This window comes from Artemia franciscana, chromosome 7, assembly GCF_032884065.1.
Source record: "Artemia franciscana chromosome 7, ASM3288406v1, whole genome shotgun sequence".
Lineage (NCBI taxonomy): Eukaryota > Metazoa > Arthropoda > Branchiopoda > Anostraca > Artemiidae > Artemia > Artemia franciscana.
In genome coordinates, this window is record NC_088869.1 from 58,195,287 (window position 1) to 58,217,589 (window position 22,303).

A 22,303-nucleotide genomic window follows, 5' to 3' on the forward strand; every position below is an offset into this window, starting at 1 on the left:
AATGTTTTGCCAAACTAACCCTCGTGACTGTTTTTTTTTAGTTAAATTTACCTCTTGTCATGGCCTTGATGGTTTTACTTTGTGTGATTTTAATTAACTGCTCATTTGTTAACCGCAGCTAACCAATTTATTTGATGCTAATCTTTCTTTAAATAATGACGAGCTTCATTTGTGTTTTCAAGCCTAAAAGTGGCTACGTATAAAGTACATTGTATAAGCTTGGCTCTCCATAATAAAATCACACTACGTATGTTTTTCGTGGTTTTAAATCTCATGTGACATATGAGTTGTTGAGAAACCAAATCGATTGACTTAGTTTTTGCCTTAATTAATAAAAATATGTTACTAAATGGCATTTCAAACTTTCATTTTATGCAAAGCCTTTTTGAAAGTTAATCGCATACCAGGCATGGTATTAACAGAGAGAGGTTGCGAAATATGATTCGGTGGACAGATATAAAAACGATCGGAATTCATTAGTTTGCTAATAGTGTGGTCTCAGAAATTATTTGTAATCCAAACGTGGCCTATTTGTATCAACAGTATAGATACTGTTTTATTTATTTTTTACGATCTGTACGAGTTCAAGACACAATGTGTACCAAAATTCTGTAGCTTCGAACTATAAGTCTTTATTTCAATATTAATGTATTCATGTTAAACAACGTGGATACTGTTTAATTTTCTGTTTACGATCCCAATGAATTTCAAAACACAATATGTACCAAAATTCTGCAGCTTCAAGCTATAAATCTTTATTTTAAGCTTAATGTATTCATATTAAACAGTATAGATACTGTCTGATTTTCTTTTTACGATCCCTATCAATTCGAAACACAGTATGTACCAAAGTTCTGTAGCTTTGAACTGTAAATCTGTATTTTAACGTTAATGAATTCATATTTAAAAGTATTGATACGGTTTTATTTTTTCGTTATCCGTACGAATTCGAAACACAATATTTACTAAAGTTATGTAGCATCAAATTATAAATTTGTGTTTTAATAATACTTACTTATATACCCTGTAACATAACAGCTTCTTAACTACGATTCTTTATTGCATGCAGGCTTGAGAGCCAGCGAAGAGACAAATTCGGCATTTTCCCTCCATTAAACACCAAATTTTTTTAAAGCTTCGACATTTTGTGAAATTTCAAAAAAGCAAGGCATAAGTGAATTTTTTGAAATAATCCTCTATGTGAGGAGGGTTTTTACTCACTTTCTTGCTGTAGAAAAAACAAAACAACTAAAACACACAAATAAATTACATAAATAATTAATAAATAAACACATAAAAAATTACATAAATACTAATTTTAAAGTTTGTTGGTTTTGATATCTGACCATACTGTAAAGCAAGAAAAAGCTTTCTTCCAGGGCTTAATTGTCCTCCCTTCTCCTATAACTTTCTAGGACTCAGTAAGTGTAAATGACCTGTACCAAAGTGCTAATAAGAAATCGTTTGCTTTTTAATGATAGAATTTATCATTCTGGAATTTGGAATCGTAGATTCCACGTAGATTCGTGGAATCTACGAGAAAAAAGAAATGAATTTTGTCAGTAGTTTATTCCCTTGGAATAAGTCAAATCCGGTTAAAACAAATCACAAAAAGTTATGAAAACGAAAAAAAGGAAGAAATGACCAATTCTTTAATGCCTGGGAGTGTCCTCTCTCTCATTCGGGTTAATCCACTCTGTGCCTTACGGACTTATGTTGAATTCTGATACCAGTGCTCAAGTTTGAATGCATTGAATTTTTTATAAACATATTTTCTATAAAAAAAAAGTTTTCCCACAAAACTTGGTGCTTTTTCCTTGAAGATTCCTAATATTTAGCATTATTAGCTATTTAAATAATTTCTGAGACCACACTGGCTAATTCTGAAAAAACACAAAATCGCAAAGAAAAGAAGAACGAGGACAATAAACAGCCAGTGAAAAACTTGAAAATTATGCAAATATTTCGGTCAAGACCTCCGCGTGACCGTCCTCAGTGCAGAATAAACTGATAAAAAAATATAAGAAAACCAAACCTTAAAACAAAACACAAAACTAAAATATGATGACCCTTTCTCAGTACCGGTGAAAGGGTAACTGAATAAAAAACACAAGTCTAAATGACATTTTACAATTGCATCTTGCTTACAGCGCTCTTAAAGGCTAATCTCTTTCCAGGTAGAATATTATCAGATATTTTGTTTGACTGTGCAACAAAATTTTGTGGATTTATGTGAAAACGATTAGAATGAATAATTTTTGTCCAAAGTTTCTCCCGTGTCTCTATTGAGAGCTATCTTTTGGTGAATGTGCTTTTTTATCTCAACTGCTTCCCTGAAAACTTGCATGGGACCTCTAACGGGGGCAATAATGTAGGTGCTGTCAAATAAGATGACCTATGTTCAAAATCTCAGGCCTTTGGCGTAGAATTGAAGACCTATGTTCTAATAACCTCTCAACTTGTTGCTGTTGGGTTCTTCCAATATAAAAACGGCCACAAGAACAGGGAATTCTATAAACACCACTACCCGGAATGGGGCTGGTTTTATCTTTGCCACTGTTTAAAAAGCTCTGTATTTTATTTGAATGTTTAAAGGTGACATTAAGTTTATGTTTTTTAAGGGTTCTTTATATATATATATATATATATATATATATATATATATATATATATATATATATATATATATATATATATATATATATATATATATATATATATATATATATATATGTGTGTGTGTGTGTGTGTGTGTATATGTTTGTGTGTGTGTGTATGGTGGAAATCATAATTACGGTTGCACCTGCAAACTCTGGGGGCCGCGATTGAGACCTCCCTGTCGCAAGTCCTGCTCTCTCGAGGAGTTGTGACTTTTTTTAATCCGACCTTCTCTCCTCTGAGTGGTCTCAACATATTTAAATTCCAAACTAATGACTTTACTTATGTACCTACTGCACTTCAAAACAAACAAATTCACAATCTTTATTACGTATATCAATCATTCCTTAAATTTGAGCAGTTAAAAACTAAAAAGATTTATTTTGGGGACATTCTACTGACAGTTATCAAACATCTTTCCGGTCGTTTTTCAGGGTGTACTTCCACCATAAACCCCCTTCCCCCAGAGGTTGCCGACTTTCAGAAATCACGTACACCAGGTGGGGTATGCCAAGCATGGTGGAACTTTGCCAAGCGTTGTGGGTAATGTGCCACCCTTGTCACAGCTGGATAACACACCTGATGCTATGAGATTTGGACCAAGTGGCGAAAGGACGCTTCGGTCACCTTTCTATGGTGGAACTATAATCATGAAAAAAAAATGGCAAAATGCATTCTGTTTACTCCAAAATCCCTCTGTTTATCATAAATTCCATTCTCACAATTTATTCATAAATGCCCCAAATCTACCCACATGAAAAACATTGTGTTTACACCATTTTGTGCAGAAGTATTCTAAAAAACTAGACAAGGATTGAAATGTGACTCTTGATAAGGATTGGCGACACTTAAGCTAATTATAGCCAAGAAATTAACTTGATTTTGTGCTCTTTTGGCCTTAGTGGCTGTTTGCCGTAATGGCTCAAGGGGTCGCCGACTTTCAGAAATCACGTACACCAGGTGGAACGTGCCAAACACAGCGAAAGTGTTCCGTATGCAGAACTGTCCACCACTTGGTGCTCTGAGAAAGTACACCAGGTTGTTGAAAGTGGGTGATCCCTCGAAGTTGTTAGTAGTTCTAGTAATCCTAATTGATTAGTTTTTTTTTGCTCCGAGAGTCTGTCTTAAGCATCTTGAACCTCGTCTTCTAGGTAAGAACGACGAAAGTAGAGTTACTAGTCCATCTCAAACGGAAACCTTATCAGAAGGAAGTTGTGATTCCTCAAACCGTGAAAGAACTAGTACTGGGGGAAGCCGAATTCCTACAAGAAGTAAATTTAATTAAAAATTATATAACATAATAACAAATATTAACACGCAAACTTCTTATTTGGTGGGTTGTGGCTAGTTTTCAGTTGAATATGGATGCGTTTAGTCGCCATGTGGAGGAAAAAAGGCTTTTTTATTTATTGTTTAAGACAGGTTAGACATTGATGTTGAAGGTGATGGATTGTGCCATTTTCATTTTGCTTAGTAGTTTAGTGGTTACACTGTCTTATTTTTCGTTCAAAGCTAGTTTATTTGAAGTGAAATCTAAGCCCCCTTTGAAATGTTTTGGTGAGATGGCTATTGCCTTTTCGTCTTATAAATAAGAAACAAAAGTCCCTAAAATTTTGAACTTTCAAGACAGAGGATGGAAAAAAAAAACGTTTTAGAATAGTCGACTGAAGTAACTAGTTTTCAATTAGATTATTTCGGTTTTATCTATTTTCTTGATAAAACCATTTCAGAAATTATTTTTTCCTATTTGATATTGTGCATTAATTATAAGAAAATCAAGGACGATCCAATGTGCCTCCTGTCCCCTACGCTCATGTCCTTGTCCTCCTAAGAACAAATCTTCGGGGATTGTCCAAATGATGGCGCAACAGCATGGTGTGTGCCCAATTGGAGCATAAAGGCAGTCTCTGAAATATGGATATAGAACCGGACTGGGCTTGGAGGCACACTTAAATGTACAGAATTACGGGAAATTGGGCCTAATATGTGATTGGAAGTCAAATTTCTTATAAACCTAAAAAAAAAACATTCGCGTTTTATCTTCTTACCAAAAGCTTGAACTTACTATGACGTTAAGCAGCTTTTAACCGGTTTAAATTTCTGCAAAACTGGCAATTTTGACAAAATATGATTTAAATCATTGGGGTGTAAATCACACATTTTCTTTGATTTTCTTCAATAGATTTCGGCATTTGGCCACAATCGCCATCACTTATAAATTAAATTGTGGAAGGCTTATGTCTCTTCCGTTAAAAAAAAAATGTTAGTTTTAATAATGATTGGCTCATTTGTATTGAAACTGCTTCTAGATTATCATCCTCTGAGAATTTATATACCTAACTGGTTTTGACTTGGTTATACTCTACCAACTCTCAAATAACCAAGTGACTTAAAAAGCCCGACTTTTTTTCTATTTTGAACTAATTTCTATTTTCCCAATCTGTACTTAGTTTGCAAATGACTATATACTGTATTTTAAGCGGGAAGTACCGTATCGAGCTTTATATTTTGAGTAATCTTAGTTAGTATTATTTTTTATCATCCTATATCTGTCAGAATTTCAAATTAAGTGACGATAATTTGCCTGTAATGTATATTAAATTACAAAGAAACAGAGATTTCACTTATGAAAAATCTTGCTGGAATGGAATGGAGTTTTTTGCTGGAATAAGTTAAGGAGAGAAGTTTTACTGGCTTCAAACTTCACAGATGATATTTTAGAACCAATCTCGTTTTGAAAAGGCAAACTTATTTTTCTCTCCAGAAATAACGCGATTGACTTACTAACATACTTAGTAAATTTAAGCTAATAGAATAAATGTACACTTTCTACCAAGGAATAACGGGAAAGTAATCTTTCTCTTTGGTAAAATGCTTGACTGACTCTTTTTGCTCTTTTGTAGTATGCCTTTTTTTGTCTTGTATTTATACAACACTTTTCATTTTTGGTATTACATACGTCCTTAATAGTATTTCATTTTCAGCACCTCGTAATGCCTTGGAGGGGCTATGTGCTCGCCCTCTCAGAAAGGCTCATCCATTACAGTCAATGCTTTTAAACCTATTAACCTTGTAATTAGCTTCTGCTTTAAAACGCTCTTTAAGGAAGCTTTCATGACGGCGCATGGTTTCTACTTTTAAAGAGCTGTAAGTCAATAGCATCTCATAAATATTTTGTATTAGGTATTGTCATGGATTTCCTCGTTTTCGAAATCTTTTTTTTTGGCAATTGGTTTCTACAATGATTTGTGTCAAGGAAACCCAAATATTTCGCCAGTTACCTTCAGTCAACTTAATTACAGGGATGTAATTTTGATAGCGGAAATGAATTTCCTTCTTCGCTTAATTTGATGTTAAGATATGAGGGTTGGTTGTAAATGAGTGGAAACTTGGACAATTTTATCTGCAGATAATTCAACGCCATCTTTTGGGAGCTTGATATTAAGGAACAATTTGTGTTTAAAACTGGAAAAATGTAACCCCGATGGCTTAATTTGAACTGAAACGTTCAATTAAATCATGCCTCGACATATCCTTATATGTCCAACAGGAAAATTGCATAATATGTCACGAGAATTTCTTCCTCCCAAGATATACACATGCTTGTTTAGATAGTCAAATATGTAATCCTGATTGGTCTGAGTACAGAGAAAACCAAATTTACGATCGTAAATCGTCAGTGGCGTTATTTTGTCAAAATGCAGGAAGAGGGGAGAAGGGTCCGAAGTCAAGTGAAAATGACAGTGAAAAAGGAAAAATAAGCCATATAGTGACACAAAGGCAAAAGTATACTAAAGAAAACAGATCTGTTTATGTGGATGCTTTGATTATGTTTGTCTATTTTAGTTTTGACAAGATTTTTAAAGAAGCTAAATGTCACCTAAGGGGGACTGAGGTCTGAGCCCCGCCCCCTGTCCCATTGCAAATTACGCCCCTGTAAATCATCCTGAACCCTTTTCACTGAGGGTCAGTGAACTCACCCAAGAGGGTTGAGTGCTTTACCTATCTCTTTAATTAGCGAAGATAAATCTTCTGAATTGCACTTACAACAAAGGATGCAAAAACCGGATCATTCTAATTTAATGCTGCGAAAATCCTTAAAAGGTGACACACTTCTAGACAAAAACTCAATAAGCGTCTTTGAGACTGACCGCTACCGCTCACTGATAGATCCAGGGAACCGGTGCACCGCCCCTCAAGTTTTTTTGTGGCGCCCTCTTTCCCTGTTTTTTAGAATAAATTTTGTCAGTTTGGTCAATTACTGACACCTTTTCCACATTGGCCTCTCAAGATTTCGCTCATTGGCATCTTTGTCACATTCCTCCCCCACCCCCAAGATTTTGCTTTAGATCCGCCCTTGCCTCCGCTTAAGACTAAAAACACCTCCTCGAGACCATAAATTCAATATTGAAATCTACCGTACCTGCACTCTGAACAGATACGTTGCAACTGGTATCAGTGAACGCTGCCTAAAATTATGGCCCCAAGCTATGGATATAGATACCTAAACTAATACTCGAAGAGTCTTTTTCAAGAAGAACTGGCGGAAGTTGGCAATAACGACCTCTACTCTGTAGGAAGGGGTGGCTTCTAGGGCTTGGCCACAGATGGTCTGCAAAGTGACTTGACTTTACAGAGTAACTGGCAGCAGATTCCGTGGCACAGTTTAAAGAAGTTTTCTGGATCCTTGATGCAGAGCGAGGTTGTAACGTTTGATTCCCGCCGTTTGTACGAAATAATAAATTAATGGATATTTGGTAAATATTAGGGCTGGCAAAGTCGCTTTATTCATTCTAGAAAAGTCACGTTCAACCATTCGTGCACACAGTTTGAACCTTTAAGCAGATGTTTTGCTAGCTAACTTGAATATAGTAGTTTAGCTTTGATAGCGGAAATGAATTTCCCATTTTGATGCTAAGATAACAGTGGTGATTACAAGTTTCTTTTTATGTTTGGGGATGTGACTCTAAGTCAAACACTAACATGTTGCAACTAAAAGCGCAAAGCTTCAAGTGTCGTTAATTGAATCTAAAAGAATATTGCTTGTTAAGACATGTGAAAGCTGAATAATGAAGCATTGTTAAATATTAGGTGTGGCAAAACCCAAAACTGAATGAATCAGAGGTTTGCACATATATAATTTACCGTATGCTTGAAAAATGGGCTCTGAATTATGGATAGATCCTTGTGCAAGGTGAATACATGGCAGTGATGTAGGTAATCACAATCGCAGAAGTGGATTTCCGTGTACATTTTTTCATCTCCCCATCCCCTGATATTTGCTGTACCCTTCTAAATAAATTCTCAAAAACGGGCCAGGCCGCTATTTATTTTTCTTAAAATCCAATTATTTTTTTTTCATAGTTTTCACATTGTTTTGGCTTTTGCTTTGGATTTTGTGGCTGCTATGAAAGATAGTCCATTGCAACGAGAGATGCTACGTCTTATCTGGTACATCCACTTCTTTAAATTCAGATTTGGATAATCTGGTGCTCAGTAATATGCTGTTACAAATTTGTAAATACGAAAGACCAATTAGCATGTACTAAGATTTTTTGCAATAGGGCTAGGCTTTAGTTTTACCCCACGTAATTTTTTGCATTTTTCTTTTATCTCCAAATTTCAGAAAATAGCCCAGGAATGAAATAAACCAAGATTGTTATCAAAATCTTGCGCATGTTAATTCCTCTTTCATGATTCTAGGCAGCATAAAAAGTACTACTAAAGAGAAAAAGAAAGATTACTGTGCTTTACCTCCGCGTTTTAATTTCTTTGGTTTAAATTTTCGGCATGAATTCTCACGTTTTCAAAAACCAACTACATATTCCTTAAGCGTATGACAGAAAGGAAAGTCGAATAACCCTGGGTACATTCAGTGCGAATATTGCAAGTTCATTCCTATTTACTTCAAATTTAATACGAATAAACTGTGAACCTGGAACGGTTTATTATCTAATGCCTTCCAAAAGGGTTCATATTCCCTACGTAAGGGCTTATTTTTTCCTGCACAAGGAATCTTATACATCCTACTCATTTGACTGGCCATTTATCTCCTTTTCCCCCAATTTGCTGATAATTGTACAGAAGTTAGAGATACTAAATAGTCGTATTCACGAAAGTTTAATACAAAATACACTACAAAGTTAATTGTCGGTCGTTGCATCTGTTCACTCTGACGTAGAACGCAAAATTTAACCTTTATTAAATGTTATTAGCTTTTTGTCTTACCGGGAGCGCGCTCCCTGCTGTACCCTTTGATGAATGGGTGCCCATAAGGGTGACAGGGGGGCTCCAGTCCCTCCGTGGCTGAATGACGCTGCCTTGTATTTGTATCAATTAAAAAAAAACTTTTTCCACAAAACAAGTTTTTCAAAGAAAAGTAAAGAGCTCCATTAAGCCAAAAATGGACAGAAATAAAGTCAAATAAGTGCAAAAGCGTAAAACTACCACAAATAACTATCATTAAATAAATGAAACTCAAAACGAGCAGAAATTAGAATAATTAGCCGAGTCAAACTCAAAACGACCAAAAATTAATATTAGTAGGGCTTACCGTGGATTGTCAGTTTAGTATACACATACTGATATTTATTTCTTGAAGTCTTAATTTTTTTTTGTTTGTTTAAGTAAAAAAAGTGAAAACATTTAAAACGTATTTTGTTTTCAGTAAAGCGCAAATTTCAATTTCAAATTATCAGTAAACATGATGATTTATTGTAATTTCTGTCTTGAAATATTGCTTTGTCATCTTTTCAAAAGTCCACATGCTCATAGTTTGTTTCGATTTTGTTCAACGTCCACCTAAATATTCCTTATATTGGGTTACTGAAGACATCGGACATCGTTAAAAATTGTGCGTAAAATTACTAACCCAAATCATACATCCAAAATTTATATACGGCGCAATCAAAGAATAATAATATTGAAAATTTCTTAAAATCTCAAGGCCACTCGCTACCTTGTACGCAACTACATCAGCGTGTCTCCTCCAGCAGAGGTTCTGATCGAGAATGAATCCTAGGTACCGCACTTCCTCAACCCGCTTCAATAAAGAACCATTTATTGCTATTTCATTGCGAAGATATGGAGATACACCAGTCCGGTTAAACAGAATATAATTACCCTTTGGCGCGTTAATGCTAAGTAAGCTAATGCCTACAAACTCACTCAACCCTTGCAGAGCTCTGTTTGCTTTCTGAACCAGTTCTTCAAGGGTCTTCACTGCCACAACAAGTGCTGTATAGTTGACGAAAGATGTCATAAACGCACTAGGAATATAGAACCGCACACTATCGACATACACTAAATACAATAGGGGTCCTAAGATGTAACCATGAGGAACTCCATATGGAACAGAAAAAACCTTGGAAAATTCTCTCCTAGATTTACCCTCACTGACCTACCATTTAAATACATACTGAACCAATCCAAACATCTCTCTTTTACACCCAAATCTCTTAATCTATCCAATAAAATAATGAAAACAACGGTATCAAACATTTTTTTTTTAAATCTATACAAATACTGCTACAATACTCACGCTTTTTTAAAGCTAAATTAACATTTTTAGATGTTGTACAGCACACGAAGTCGAATGATCCTTTCAGAATCTGAACTGGCCATCATACAATGCTTGCAGGCTCGTGAGGTTATCATAAAGTCTTTCATGGATGTTTTCATAAACTTTCGAAAACACTAACAAAATAGAAAAAGACATCCACTTCGATATATCCATTTGAGTATCCCCTTTGTAGAGAGGGGGAATCTTTGCGGTTTTCAATGATTTAGGGAAAATTTCCGTCTCCATTGATAAATTTAATATTTATCGTACCTGAAGACAGATGATTCATAAGACAACGTAAAATCTGATCTTCGAAGAGAAATCATCAAAAACCAGCTTTGAACCGGCTTGAACTCTTCTTTGCCTTATTTGTTTAGTTTGGATTTTTTTTTCATCATATGATTTTAATTTATGTATTTATCCTTTTCTAGCTCCAGTATTGCACAGCAGCAGTATCAGACCTTGCAGTATCAGTAACAGAAAAAACCTTGGAAAATTCTCTCCTAGATTTACCCTCACTGACCTACCATTTAAATACATACTGAACCAATCCAAACATCTCTCTTTTACACCCAAATCTCTTAATCTATCCAATAAAATAATGAAAACAACGGTATCAAACATTTTTTTTTTAAATCTATACAAATACTGCTACAATACTCACGCTTTTTTAAAGCTAAATTAACATTTTTAGATGTTGTACAGCACACGAAGTCGAATGATCCTTTCAGAATCTGAACTGGCCATCATACAATGCTTGCAGGCTCGTGAGGTTATCATAAAGTCTTTCATGGATGTTTTCATAAACTTTCGAAAACACTAACAAAATAGAAAAAGACATCCACTTCGATATATCCATTTGAGTATCCCCTTTGTAGAGAGGGGAATCTTTGCGGTTTTCAATGATTTAGGGAAAATTTCCGTCTCCATTGATAAATTTAATATTTATCGTACCTGAAGACAGATGATTCATAAGGCAACGTAAAATCTGATCTTCGAAGAGAAATCATCAAAAACCAGCTTTGAACCGGCTTGAACTCTTCTTTGCCTTATTTGTTTAGTTTGGATAATTTTTTTTCATCATATGATTTTAATTTATTTATTTATCCTTTTCTAGCTCCAGCATTGCACAGCAGCAGTATCTTACGCGAATCACGAACTAGATTAAATTCTCAAGATGTCCGAAACGGAGAGCCAACGCCTGATAGGAAAAGTAGACGGCCACACAGTACCATTATTACAAAGTAGGTAACATAGATCTATGGAAGATCTTTGAATGACTTTATTTGAATAGCTTTTTCACGGACTTTTACTTGTCTTGTAGTTGGGTTTGATCAAACATTTCGTGGTAACGAACTGTAGTAAGGAAGTAACCAAAACGCTAAAAAATGGAATTTTGATACCAATAGCTACATCAAAACAATCGCATTTTAATGCTGATTTTAAATGTACAAGTTTCATCAAGTTTAGTCTTACCCATCAAAAGTTACAAGCCGGAGAAAATTTGCGTTTTTTTAGAAAATAGGGGGGGAAACCCCCTAAAAGTCATAGAATTTTAACGAAAATCACACCATCAGATTCAGCGTATCAGAGAACCCTACTGTAGAAGTTTCAAGCTCCTATCTACAAAAATGTGGAATTTTGTATTTTTTGCCAGAAGGCAGATCACGGATGCGTGTTTATTTGTTTTTTTTTTGTTTTTGTTTTTTTTTCCCAGGGGTGATCGTATCGACCCAATGGTCCTAGAATCTTGCGAGAGGGCTCATTCTAACGGAAATGAAAAGTTCTAGTGCCCTCTTCAAGTGACCAAAAAAATTGGAGGGCACCTAGGCCCCCTCCCACGCTAATTATTTTCCCAAAGCCAACGGATCAAAATTCTGAGACAGCCATTTTATTCAGTGTAGTCGAAAAACCTTATAAATATGTCTTTGGGGACGACTTACTCCCCCACAGTCCCCATGGGAGGGACAACAAGTTACAAACTTTGACCAGTGCTTACATATAGTAATGGTTATTGGGAAGTGTACAGGCGTTTTCAGGAGGATTTTTTGGTTGGGGGGAGGGGTTGAGAAAAGGGGGATATGCTGGGGGAACTTTCCATCGAGAATTTGTCATGGGAGAAGAAAATTTCCATGAAGGGAGCGCAGGATTTACTAGCATTATTAAAAAAAAAAAAAACAATGAAAAAATAAATATGAAATTTTTTTTTCAGCTGGAAGTAAGGAGCAGCATTAAAACTTAAAACAAACAGAAATTATTACCCATATGAGGGGCTCACCTCCTCCTAATACCTCGCTCTTTACGCTAAAGTATTATTAGTAATTTCAACTATTTATTCTACGGCTTTTGTGATTCAGGGGTCATTCTTAATGAATTGGGACAAAATTTAAGCTTTAGTGCATAGAGCGAGGTACTGACGAGGGGGTGAACCCCCTCATATATGTAATTAAAACATGAGAATACAAAAGTTCTTTACGTAAGCTGATTTATAAGTTACGTAAATCTTTTACTAATAAAAAGATTCGTAGAAAATTAAAAGTTCTAGTTGCCTTTTTAATTAACAAAAAAATCGGAGGGCAACTAGGCTTCCTCCCTCGCTCTTTTTTTCTCAAAATCATTAATCAAAATTATGAGAAAGCCATTTAGCCAAAAAAAAAAAAAAAAAAAAAAAAAAAAAAATGCAAATTTCGTTTTAATTATTCCTCTGCGGAGAGCCAAAATCAAAACATGCATTGATTCAAAACGTTCAGAAATTAAACAAAAACAAGTTTTTTTAACGGAAAGTAAAGAGCGAAATTAAAACTTAAAACGAACAGAAATTACTTCGTATATGAAAGGGGCTGCTTCCTCATCAACGCCCCGCTCTTTACGCTAAAGTTTTTTACTGTTTTTAAAAAGAAGAATTGAGAGAAAGAGTCAAACTTTAGCGTAGAGAGCGGGGCGTTGATGAGGAAGCAGCCCTCTCATACACGAAGTAATTTCTGTTCGTTTTAAGCTTTAATGTCGCTCCTTACTTTCAGTTAAAAAAACTTGTTTTTTTTTTTATTTAATTCAAGAAGAAGCTGATGATGATAAAGAGTAATCATTTTGAGTGTGTGCACAGATACATTATGAGGTTTGTTGGAGAGAAAGTCTTTGCTCTAAATAATGTTTTAAATTTGATTTTACGTAATGAGACTAATATTACGAAAAAATATATCACGCTTTATTGTATTTAATTAAATAAGATAAAAAAACAATTTCTCTAACTGCAAGTAAGGAGCGACATTAAAACTTAAAACGAACAGAAATTATTCCACATATGAAAGGAGTTGTCCCCTCTACAAAACCCCGCTCTTTACGCTAAAGTTTGACTCTTTGTCACAACTCTACTTTTTAAACAATAAAGAACTTTAGCGTAAAGAACGAGGCGTTGAGGACAACCCCTTTCACATACGGATAATTTCTGTTCGTTTTAAATTTTAATCTCGCTCCTGGCTTGCAGTTAAAAAAAATTGTTTTTCTTTTTATTTAATTTTCTGAATGTTTTTAAATTAACGCACGTTTTGATTTTGGCTTACCGCACATGAACAATTTAAACGAAATTTGCATATTATTTTTTTTGGCTAAATGGCTTTTTCATATTTTTGTTCGGACGATTTTGACAAGAAGGGATGGGGTAAGAGGCCTAGTTGCCCTCCAATTGTAACTTAAAAAGGCAACTAGAACTTTTTAGATTTTTTTATAAACGTCTTTATTAGTAATAAATATACGTAAATTATAAATTAACTTACGTAACGAACTTCTATATTTGTATATTTTTATTAGGTATATGAGAGAGTTCGCCCCCTCGTCAATACCTCGCTCTTTACACTAAAGCTCAAATTTTGTCCCAATTCTTTAAGAATGATCCCATAATCACAAAGGTTGTAGAATAACTAGTAGAAATTACTAGAAGTACTTTAGCGTAAAGAGCGAGGTATTTAGGAGGAGATGAAACTCTCATATGCGTAATAATTTCTGTTCGTTTTAAGTTTTAATACTGCTCCTTACTTTCAGTTGAAAAACTTTTTCATATTTATATTTTCATTGTTTTTTTTTAAATAATGCTAGAAAATGCGGCACCCCCTTCATGAAATTTCTCTTCCCCCATGACAAATTCCTCCAAGTAAAGATCCTTCCACCTACCTCCCTCCCCTTAACCCCCCTCCCTTCTACCAAAAATTCCCCCTGAAAACGTCTGTACACTTCCCAATAACCATTACTGCATGGAAACACTGGTCAAATTTAGTAACTTTCAGCCACCCCCCCCTGGGAACTGGGGGGGGGGGGAGCAAGTCGTCCGCAAAGACATGTCATTATGTTTTCGACTATGCTGAACAAAATGGCTATCTCAAAATTTTGATCTGTTGACTTTGAGAAAAAAATGAGTGTGGGAGGGGGCCTAGGTGCCCTCCAATTTTTTGGTCACTTAAAAAGGGCTCTAGAACTTCTAATTTCCGTTAGAATGAGCCCTCTTGCGACATTCTAGGACCACTGGGTCGATACGATCACCCCTGAAAAAAAAACACGCACCCGTCATCAGTCTTCTGGCAAAAAATACGAAGTTCCACATTTTTGTAGATATATATTCAAAATCAGCATAAAGTCCAAATCTTTTGATGCATTTATTAGTATCAAACTTCCGGTTTTTAGACTCTCGTGTACTATTGAGCCAGATTGCTCCTTACTACAGTACGTTACCACGAACTGTTTGACTATATTTATTCATTTCTAGTTTATTTTCTTTGATATTATTTCATTATGTTTCATTCATATTTATGTAATATAGACAGTTTTTGGCTATATTTTTTTGCGAATTCACAATTCCAGTTTTTTTTAACTCTTATAACCTAATCGTTTTTTTTTGGCTCTGGGTATTTACCAAGTGACATATACCGATCGCAAATTCTGTCAGTCTGTCTGTCGGTCTGTCTGTCACTGTTTTGCTAGTTTAGCACTTCCAGATAAGCTAGGACGGTGAAATTTGGCAAGTGAATCAGGGACCAGACCAGATTCAATTAAAAATAGTCGTTTCTCCGATTCGACCATCTGGGGGGAGGATTGGGGGATGGTTAATTCGAAAAAATAAAAAAGAGGTATTTTTAACTTACGAATGGGTGATCCGATCTTAATGAAATTGGACGTTTGGAAGGATATCGTGTCTCAAAATTCTTATTTTAAATCCCGACCGGATCTGGTAATATTGGGGGGAGTTGGAGAAGGAAACCCAAATCTTGGAAAACGCTTAGATTGGATGGATTGGGATGAAACTTGGTGAGAAAAACAAGCACAAGTCCTAGATACGTGACTGACATAACCGGAACGGATCCGCTCTCTTTGGGGGAGTTGGGGGAGGGTTAATTCTGAAAAATTAGAAAAAATGAGGTATATTTAACTTAAGAAGGAGTGATCGGATCTTAATGAAATATCATATTTAGAAGAACCTTGTAACTCAGATCTTTTATTGCCGGATCCAGTGTTAATGGGGGGAGCGGAAAACTCGGAAAACGCTAAGAGTGGAGAGATCAAGATGAAACTTGGTGGGAAGAATAAGCACAAGTCCAAGATACGTGACTGATATAACCGGACTGGATCCGCTCTCTTTGGGGGAGTTAAGGGGGGGGTGTTAATTTGGGAAAATTAGAAAAATGACGTGTTTGTAACTTACGAACGGGTGATTAGATCTTAATGAAATCTGGTATTTAGAAAGATCTTGTGCTTCAGAGCTATTATCTTAAATCCCGATCAGATCTGGTGACATTGGGGGGAGTTGAAGGGGGAAACTGGAAATCTTGGAAAACGTGAAAATTGAGGTATATTTATCTTACGGATGGGTGATCGGATTTTAATGAAACTTGACATATAGAAAGATATTATCTCTCAGATGCTCCGGTTTGAATTCAAGTCGGATCTGGGGACAGTGGGGGTTGGAGGGGGGAAACAGAAATCTTGGAAACCGGAAATTTTGGAAAACGCTTAGAGTGGAGAGATCAGGGTGAAACTTGATGGGAAGAATAAGCACAAGTTCTACATACGTGATTGACATAATTGGAACGGATCCGCTCTCTTTGGTGGAGTTGGGGGGGGGGGGAGATTTCCAGTGCTTTGGCGAGTTGGGTCCTTCTGGACGTGCTAGGAAGGTGAAAATTGGTAGACAAGTCAGGGACCTGCACAAATAGACTTGATAACAGTCGTTTCCCCGATTAGACAATCTGGGGTGCTGAAGGGAGAGGAAAAATTAAAAAAATGAGTTATTTTTAACTTACAAATGGTTGATGGGATCTTAATAAAATTTAATTATTAGAAGGATCGTGTGTCCCAGAGCTCTTATTTTAAATCCTGACCGTATCCGGTTATATTGAAGAATTAGAAGGGGAAAACAGGAGATCTTGGAAAATGCTTAGAGTGGAGAGATCGGGATGGAACTTGGTGGGAAGAAGAAACACAAGTCCTAGATGCATGATTGACATAGCTGGACTGAATCCGCTCTCTTTGGGGGAGTTGGGGGGGGGGCTATTAATTCGGAGAAATTAGAAAAAAGGAGGTATTTTTAACTTAAGAACAGGTGACCGGATCGAAATGAAATTTGATATTTAGAAGAAACTCATGTCTTAGCGCTCAAATTTTAAATCCCGATCAGATCTGGGGACATTGGGGGGAGATGGAGGGGGAAACCGGAAATCTTGTAAAACGCTTAGAGGGGAGAGATCGGGATGAAACTTAGTGGGTAGAATAAGCAAATGTCGTAGATACGTGATTGACGTAACCGGACTAGTTGCGATCTCTTTTGGGGAGTTAGGGGGGGAGGTCCATTGCTTTGGCGAGTTCGGTGCTTCTGGACGTGCTAGGACGATGAAAGTTGGTACGCGTGTCAGAGACCTGCAAAAATTGAATTGATAAAGTCGTTTTCCCCGGTTTGACTATGGGGGGGGGGGGTCTGAAGAGAGAAGAACAGGTAGAAAAAATGAGGTATATTTTCAGCTTACGTGTGGGTAATCGGATCTTAATGAATTTTGATATTTAGAAGGACCTTGTGTCTCAGAGCTCTTATTTTGAATCCCGATCTGCATTAAGCCTCTGATTTTCCTTTTAAATCAATCTATTGATTCTTAGAATTTTGCTAGAGCTCATGTCATATGAGTTCTTGGCTCTTCCGACCTCGTATATATATATATATATATATATATATATATATATATATATATATATATATATATATATATATATATATATATATATATATATATATATATATATATATTTGACCTCAAGTTGACCTGAAAAATAAACTAAATATCATTTCCAGAATATTCAATCTATGCTCTTTTACAACCTGGATGCACTTAAACTCTTTTAATTTATTTAAATTGTAGGAGCAGAAGTAGTTATAGTAGCAGCCCCGAAAGTTTCGACTTCATACCCCCAGTGTTGATATTAGTAGTATTAGCAGTGTAATAGTAATAGCAGCACTAGCACTAATAATATTACCACATTGGCTGTTGGCCAGTAGAAAATCCCTCTCATCAATTCTTAGAAGCTTCAACTTAATACAATCAGCTATTGCTATGACATTGCTGATGTGTTCTTTGAAAACCTGTTTTATACTGTACTTTTTGAAACTTTCACCTCAATGCTTTTAGCTTTACAAGTAGTTGTAATAGAAATAAGAGGAGCATTAGTAGTAGTAAATTGTGGGAGTAACAGTATTATTAGCAGTTTTGTGCACATATTGCCTTTTGGTCAGATGATCTTACCATTGAAGCATTCCCTGAAAGTTCCAACTTAATACCCAAACCTATTATTGAGAAAAGCTTTTTTGATAACATGCATGCACCTAGCGTCTTTTGATTTAGTTCGAATTTCCTTTCAGTATTGTAAATTGAGTAGTGTGGTAGAAGTAGTAGTGGTAGTTGTAGTTTAGGTAGCATGCAAATATTGCCTTTTTGATCATCTCCCTTATCACTTCATTAATTCTCCAGATTAATATATTCAGTTAATCCTGAGTTACGCTTTTTCGACAATCCTTATACACATAACGCCTTTTGATTTAGTTCAATACTCCCCTCAAAATTCTTTGAAAGGCTTACCTGAATGTTCTTCGTCTTCTTGAAAAGTAAAGTTCGAACATGCATACTTTTCTCAGTAACATATACTATAAGTAAGCAATGAGTGAAATGCCTAACTTGAGCTCTTGCCATAAAAACTGTGGGGAGGTTGACATCCCCTAAGATATAGTTACTGGAGTTTTCAACAATACTGAACAAAATAGCCCTCCTAAAATTTTGATCGAATGCGTTTTGGGGAATGATAGGTTGAAGGGGGGGGGGGACTGATTGCCCTTCATTCACTATTGACTCTTAAAAAGCAATCAAATGAACTCCATCCGATCCATAGTTTATACGACCACCCGTTCCTTAAGAACCTTATATGCCCCTGGACATAACTTACAACCCTCGCCCCTAGGTTTTAGGGGGTTGTGTCCGACCTGTAGGCATTGCTATGTGATTTTTGAAATATAAGTAGCAAAATGGCTATCTCACTGTTTCAATTTAGTGCATTTCGGGAAAAGAGGATGTCAGAAAAGGTCAAGCTGCTCTCCATAACTTTTGACTCTTAAATGGGAACTAGAACTAGACATTTCCAATCAAATGAACTTCTTCTAAAGTTCGCACGACCTCCCCTTCCAAACAAACCTTATGTGTCCCTGGGACATAACTTGCAACCGTTACCCCAGACTTTGGGGGATTCTATCAATCCCAAAGGCTTTTTATATGATCTTTTGACTACTTTTGGACAAATGGCTGTATCAAAATTTCTATTTGATGTATTCGAGGAAAATACGACGTGGGGAAGGGGGCTGTCTACCCTTCGATCACTTTGACTCCTAAAAAGAGCACTGGAACTTCTGATTTACAATACAATGAGCCCCTTCCAAAATTTATATGATCATCCTTTTCATAAAAACCTTATATACCCTTGTGGCATAACTTGCAACCCTCGCGCTGAGGGGTGTGTGTGTGTGTGGGGGAGTGTCATCCTCAAAGACATAATTTCCAGACCTTTCAACTACGCTGAACCAAACGCCTTTTGATTGGATGTGTTTGGAGAAATGATGACGGTGCGGAGGGGGTCTTGTTGCCCTCCAATAAGTTTTGACTATTAAAAAGGTTACTAGCCGTCTCAATTTCTAATCGAATAAGCTCTTTTCGAAGTTTCCACGAAAAAAAATGGTCATCCCAAACCTTCTATCGAATGTATTCGGGGAGAATACGACGGGGGGGGGGGGGGGTTGGGTGGTTGTCATCCTCAAAGACATAACTTTCAGACCTATCAACCACGTTGAACAAAATGGTTATCTAAAAATTTTGGTTAGATGTACTTCGGGAAATGACGGGCTAGGGGGGAGGGGAGCTTATTGCCTTCAAATCACTTTTCACTATTAAAAAGGAAACTAGCCCTTACAATTTTCAATCGAGTGAGCCCTTTTTGAAGTATTTACGCCAACAAATAGCCATCCCAAAATTTCTATCAGATGCATTTTGAGACAATGCGACGTGAGTGTTTGTTCGTTTGTGGGGGTTGGGGGGTTTATAGCCCACCGATCGCTTTGACGTATAAATGGCATTTGAACATCTAATTACCAATCCAAAAAGCCCACTCCGAAGCTTAAACGACTACCCTTTCTATAAAAACCTTATATGCCCATGGGGCTTAACATACGACCCTTGCCCTGAGGGCTGTGTGTGTGTATGTAGGGGGGATATCATCTTCAAAGACATAATTTCCTGACCTTTCAACTATGCTGAACAAAATGGTTATCTCTAAATTTCGATTGGATATGTTTTGGTAAATGATGGAAGTGGGGGGGGGGCTGGTGACTCTCCGATCATTTTTGACTGTTAAAAAGGACACTGACCCTCTCAATTTCCGATGAATTGAACTGATTTTGAAATTTCTACAATAACTCCTTCTATACGGATTGCCCTGGTCTAAAACAAAAAAAAAAAAATCGTGCGCACATCGCACTTTACTTTAGCAGCGCTGTTGTGCTGCCTATTATTGGGTTGTATCTACCGCTGCAACCATGAAATGAAGACGATAACGCAATGATGAAATTCTTAATACAGTGAATTGTAGGAGAAAACTAGTTGAATATTTTTCAATTAGAAAAATATAGAATATTAGAATATTTTCGCCATATACACAATGGTCATCATCTGCAAAACAAAAAAGTAAAATAGAGGTAAAATTCCAATTGCGATGAGAAAACCGTGAAAATTAGATTTCAAACAATATATAAAGTCTTAACATCATTACAAAGCGCAATTTCAACTAGAAGAGGCCTAGAGTTCAGCTTGAGTCCTAACTTAGTTTATTCCTGTTAAGAAATGCTGAAAAATTTATGTTAATATGATACGTTTATTATTGAAAGTTTGCAATGTTTACTATTTATCCTTACCCTTTAAACACAAAGTTGATTTTGCTTAATTTGGATTTTAATTTTTAGGCGAAGCAGTCATCAGTCAACTGGGTCCTTATTCGACAACGACAATTGTCCCATTCATTACAAACCTATCACATCACCTAAGAAACAAATGTCGAGTTGTAAGTTATTTCAGGTCAAACGTTGTTTTTTTCCTAACCCTTGGTTCCCACGTGCAGATCCCTTATGCAATTAATAATTATTCTATGTGCCTATAATTAGCTATATAATTAATTAACTAATATATAATTAATTAGCCTATAATTAACCTTATGCAGTTAATAATAATTTTGCAATAGATTTTGTAGCATTTTCATGCAACACAATGATGCGTTCGTATGTGCTCTCAAGTGTGACAGTCTTAACACCCTTCTGCCATTTTTATGAATAAAGTGAGTTTTTCAGCTTAACAACAACAGCGTTTCTTATGAATCTAAAAAAAATGAGATGGATAAAGTTATTCTTGTTGCGAAATTAAATAAAAAAAAAACAAGTTTTTTTAAATGAAAGTAAGGAGCGACATTAAAACTTAAAACGAACAGAAATTACTCCGTATATGAAAGGGGCTTTTCCTCCTCGACACCCCGCTCCTTACTTTCATTTAAAAAAACTTGTTTTTTTTTATTTAGTTTCTGAACGTTTTTGAATTAATGCATGTCTGATTTTGGCTCTCCGTACATAAATTACTAAAATGAAATTTGCATCTTAATTCTTTTTTTGGCTAAATGGCTTTCTCTTAGTTTTGATCAGATGATTTTGAGAAATAAGGGGTGGGGAAGGAGGTCTAGTTGCCCTCCAATTTTTCGGTTACTCAAAAAGGCAACTAGATTTTTAAATTTTTAACGAACGTTTTTATTAGTAAAAAAAACGTAACTTAAGAATTAAATTATGTAACAAACGTACATAACTTACGTAACTTACGTTACGTTTTATCCCAATTCTTTAAGAATGACCCCTGAATCAGAAAGGCCGTAGAATAAATAGTTGAAATTGTTTAATAATTTTTTAGCATAAAGAGCGAAGTATTTATCTCCTCCTAAATACCTCGCTCTTTATGCTAAAGTACTTTTAGAACCCTTCATATGCGTAATAATCTCTGTTCGTTTTAAGTTTTAATGCTTCTCCTTACTTTCAATTGAAAAAACTTTTTCATGTTTATATTTTCATTGTTTTTTTTTATAGTAATGCTAGAAAGTCCTGCGCCCTTTTCATTGAATTTCTCTTCCCCCATGAAATACTCCTCCAAGGAAAGATCCTCCCATATACCCCCCTCCCCTGAACCCCACCCCCAAACCAAAAAAATCCCCCTGATAACGTCGGTACACTTCCCAGTAACCATTACTGTATGTAAACATTGGTCAAAGTTTGTGACTTGCAGCCCCTCCCCCAGGGACTGTGGGGGGTAAGTCATCCCCAAAGACATCGTTATTATGGTTTTCGACTATGCGGAACCAAATGGCTATCTCAAAATTTTGATCCGTTGACTTTGGGAAAAAATGAGCGTGGGAGGGGGCCTATGTGCCCTCCAATTTTTTTGGTCACTTAAAAAGGGCACTAGAACTTTTCATTTCTGTTAGAAT

At 35.9% G+C, this 22,303-nt stretch overlaps 1 protein-coding gene and 1 long non-coding RNA gene across 6 annotated transcripts in view; one reads left to right on the top strand and one right to left on the bottom strand.

Annotated features, from left to right (window-relative positions):
- LOC136029527 (echinoderm microtubule-associated protein-like 2) overlaps positions 1-22,303 on the top strand; it is a 137,698-nt gene that overhangs the window by 49,234 nt on the left and 66,161 nt on the right. For 3 of the 5 annotated variants that reach the window (XM_065707984.1, XM_065707987.1, XM_065707988.1), the window contains 2 exons: positions 11,337-11,463; positions 20,748-20,845. In XM_065707984.1, coding sequence (XP_065564056.1) covers positions 11,337-11,463; positions 20,748-20,845 — 225 coding nt within the window. Of the gene's footprint in view, positions 1-3,809; positions 3,930-11,336; positions 11,464-20,747; positions 20,846-22,303 lie in introns of all 5 variants that reach the window. The other 2 variants (XM_065707983.1, XM_065707985.1) reach the window with 1 other exon arrangement.
- LOC136029529 (uncharacterized) lies at positions 2,965-9,570 on the bottom strand. Its single transcript, XR_010618062.1, has 2 exons — positions 9,530-9,570; positions 2,965-3,920 (listed from the first exon to the last, which is right to left on the bottom strand). It is a non-coding gene; the product is annotated as an uncharacterized LOC136029529 (long non-coding RNA).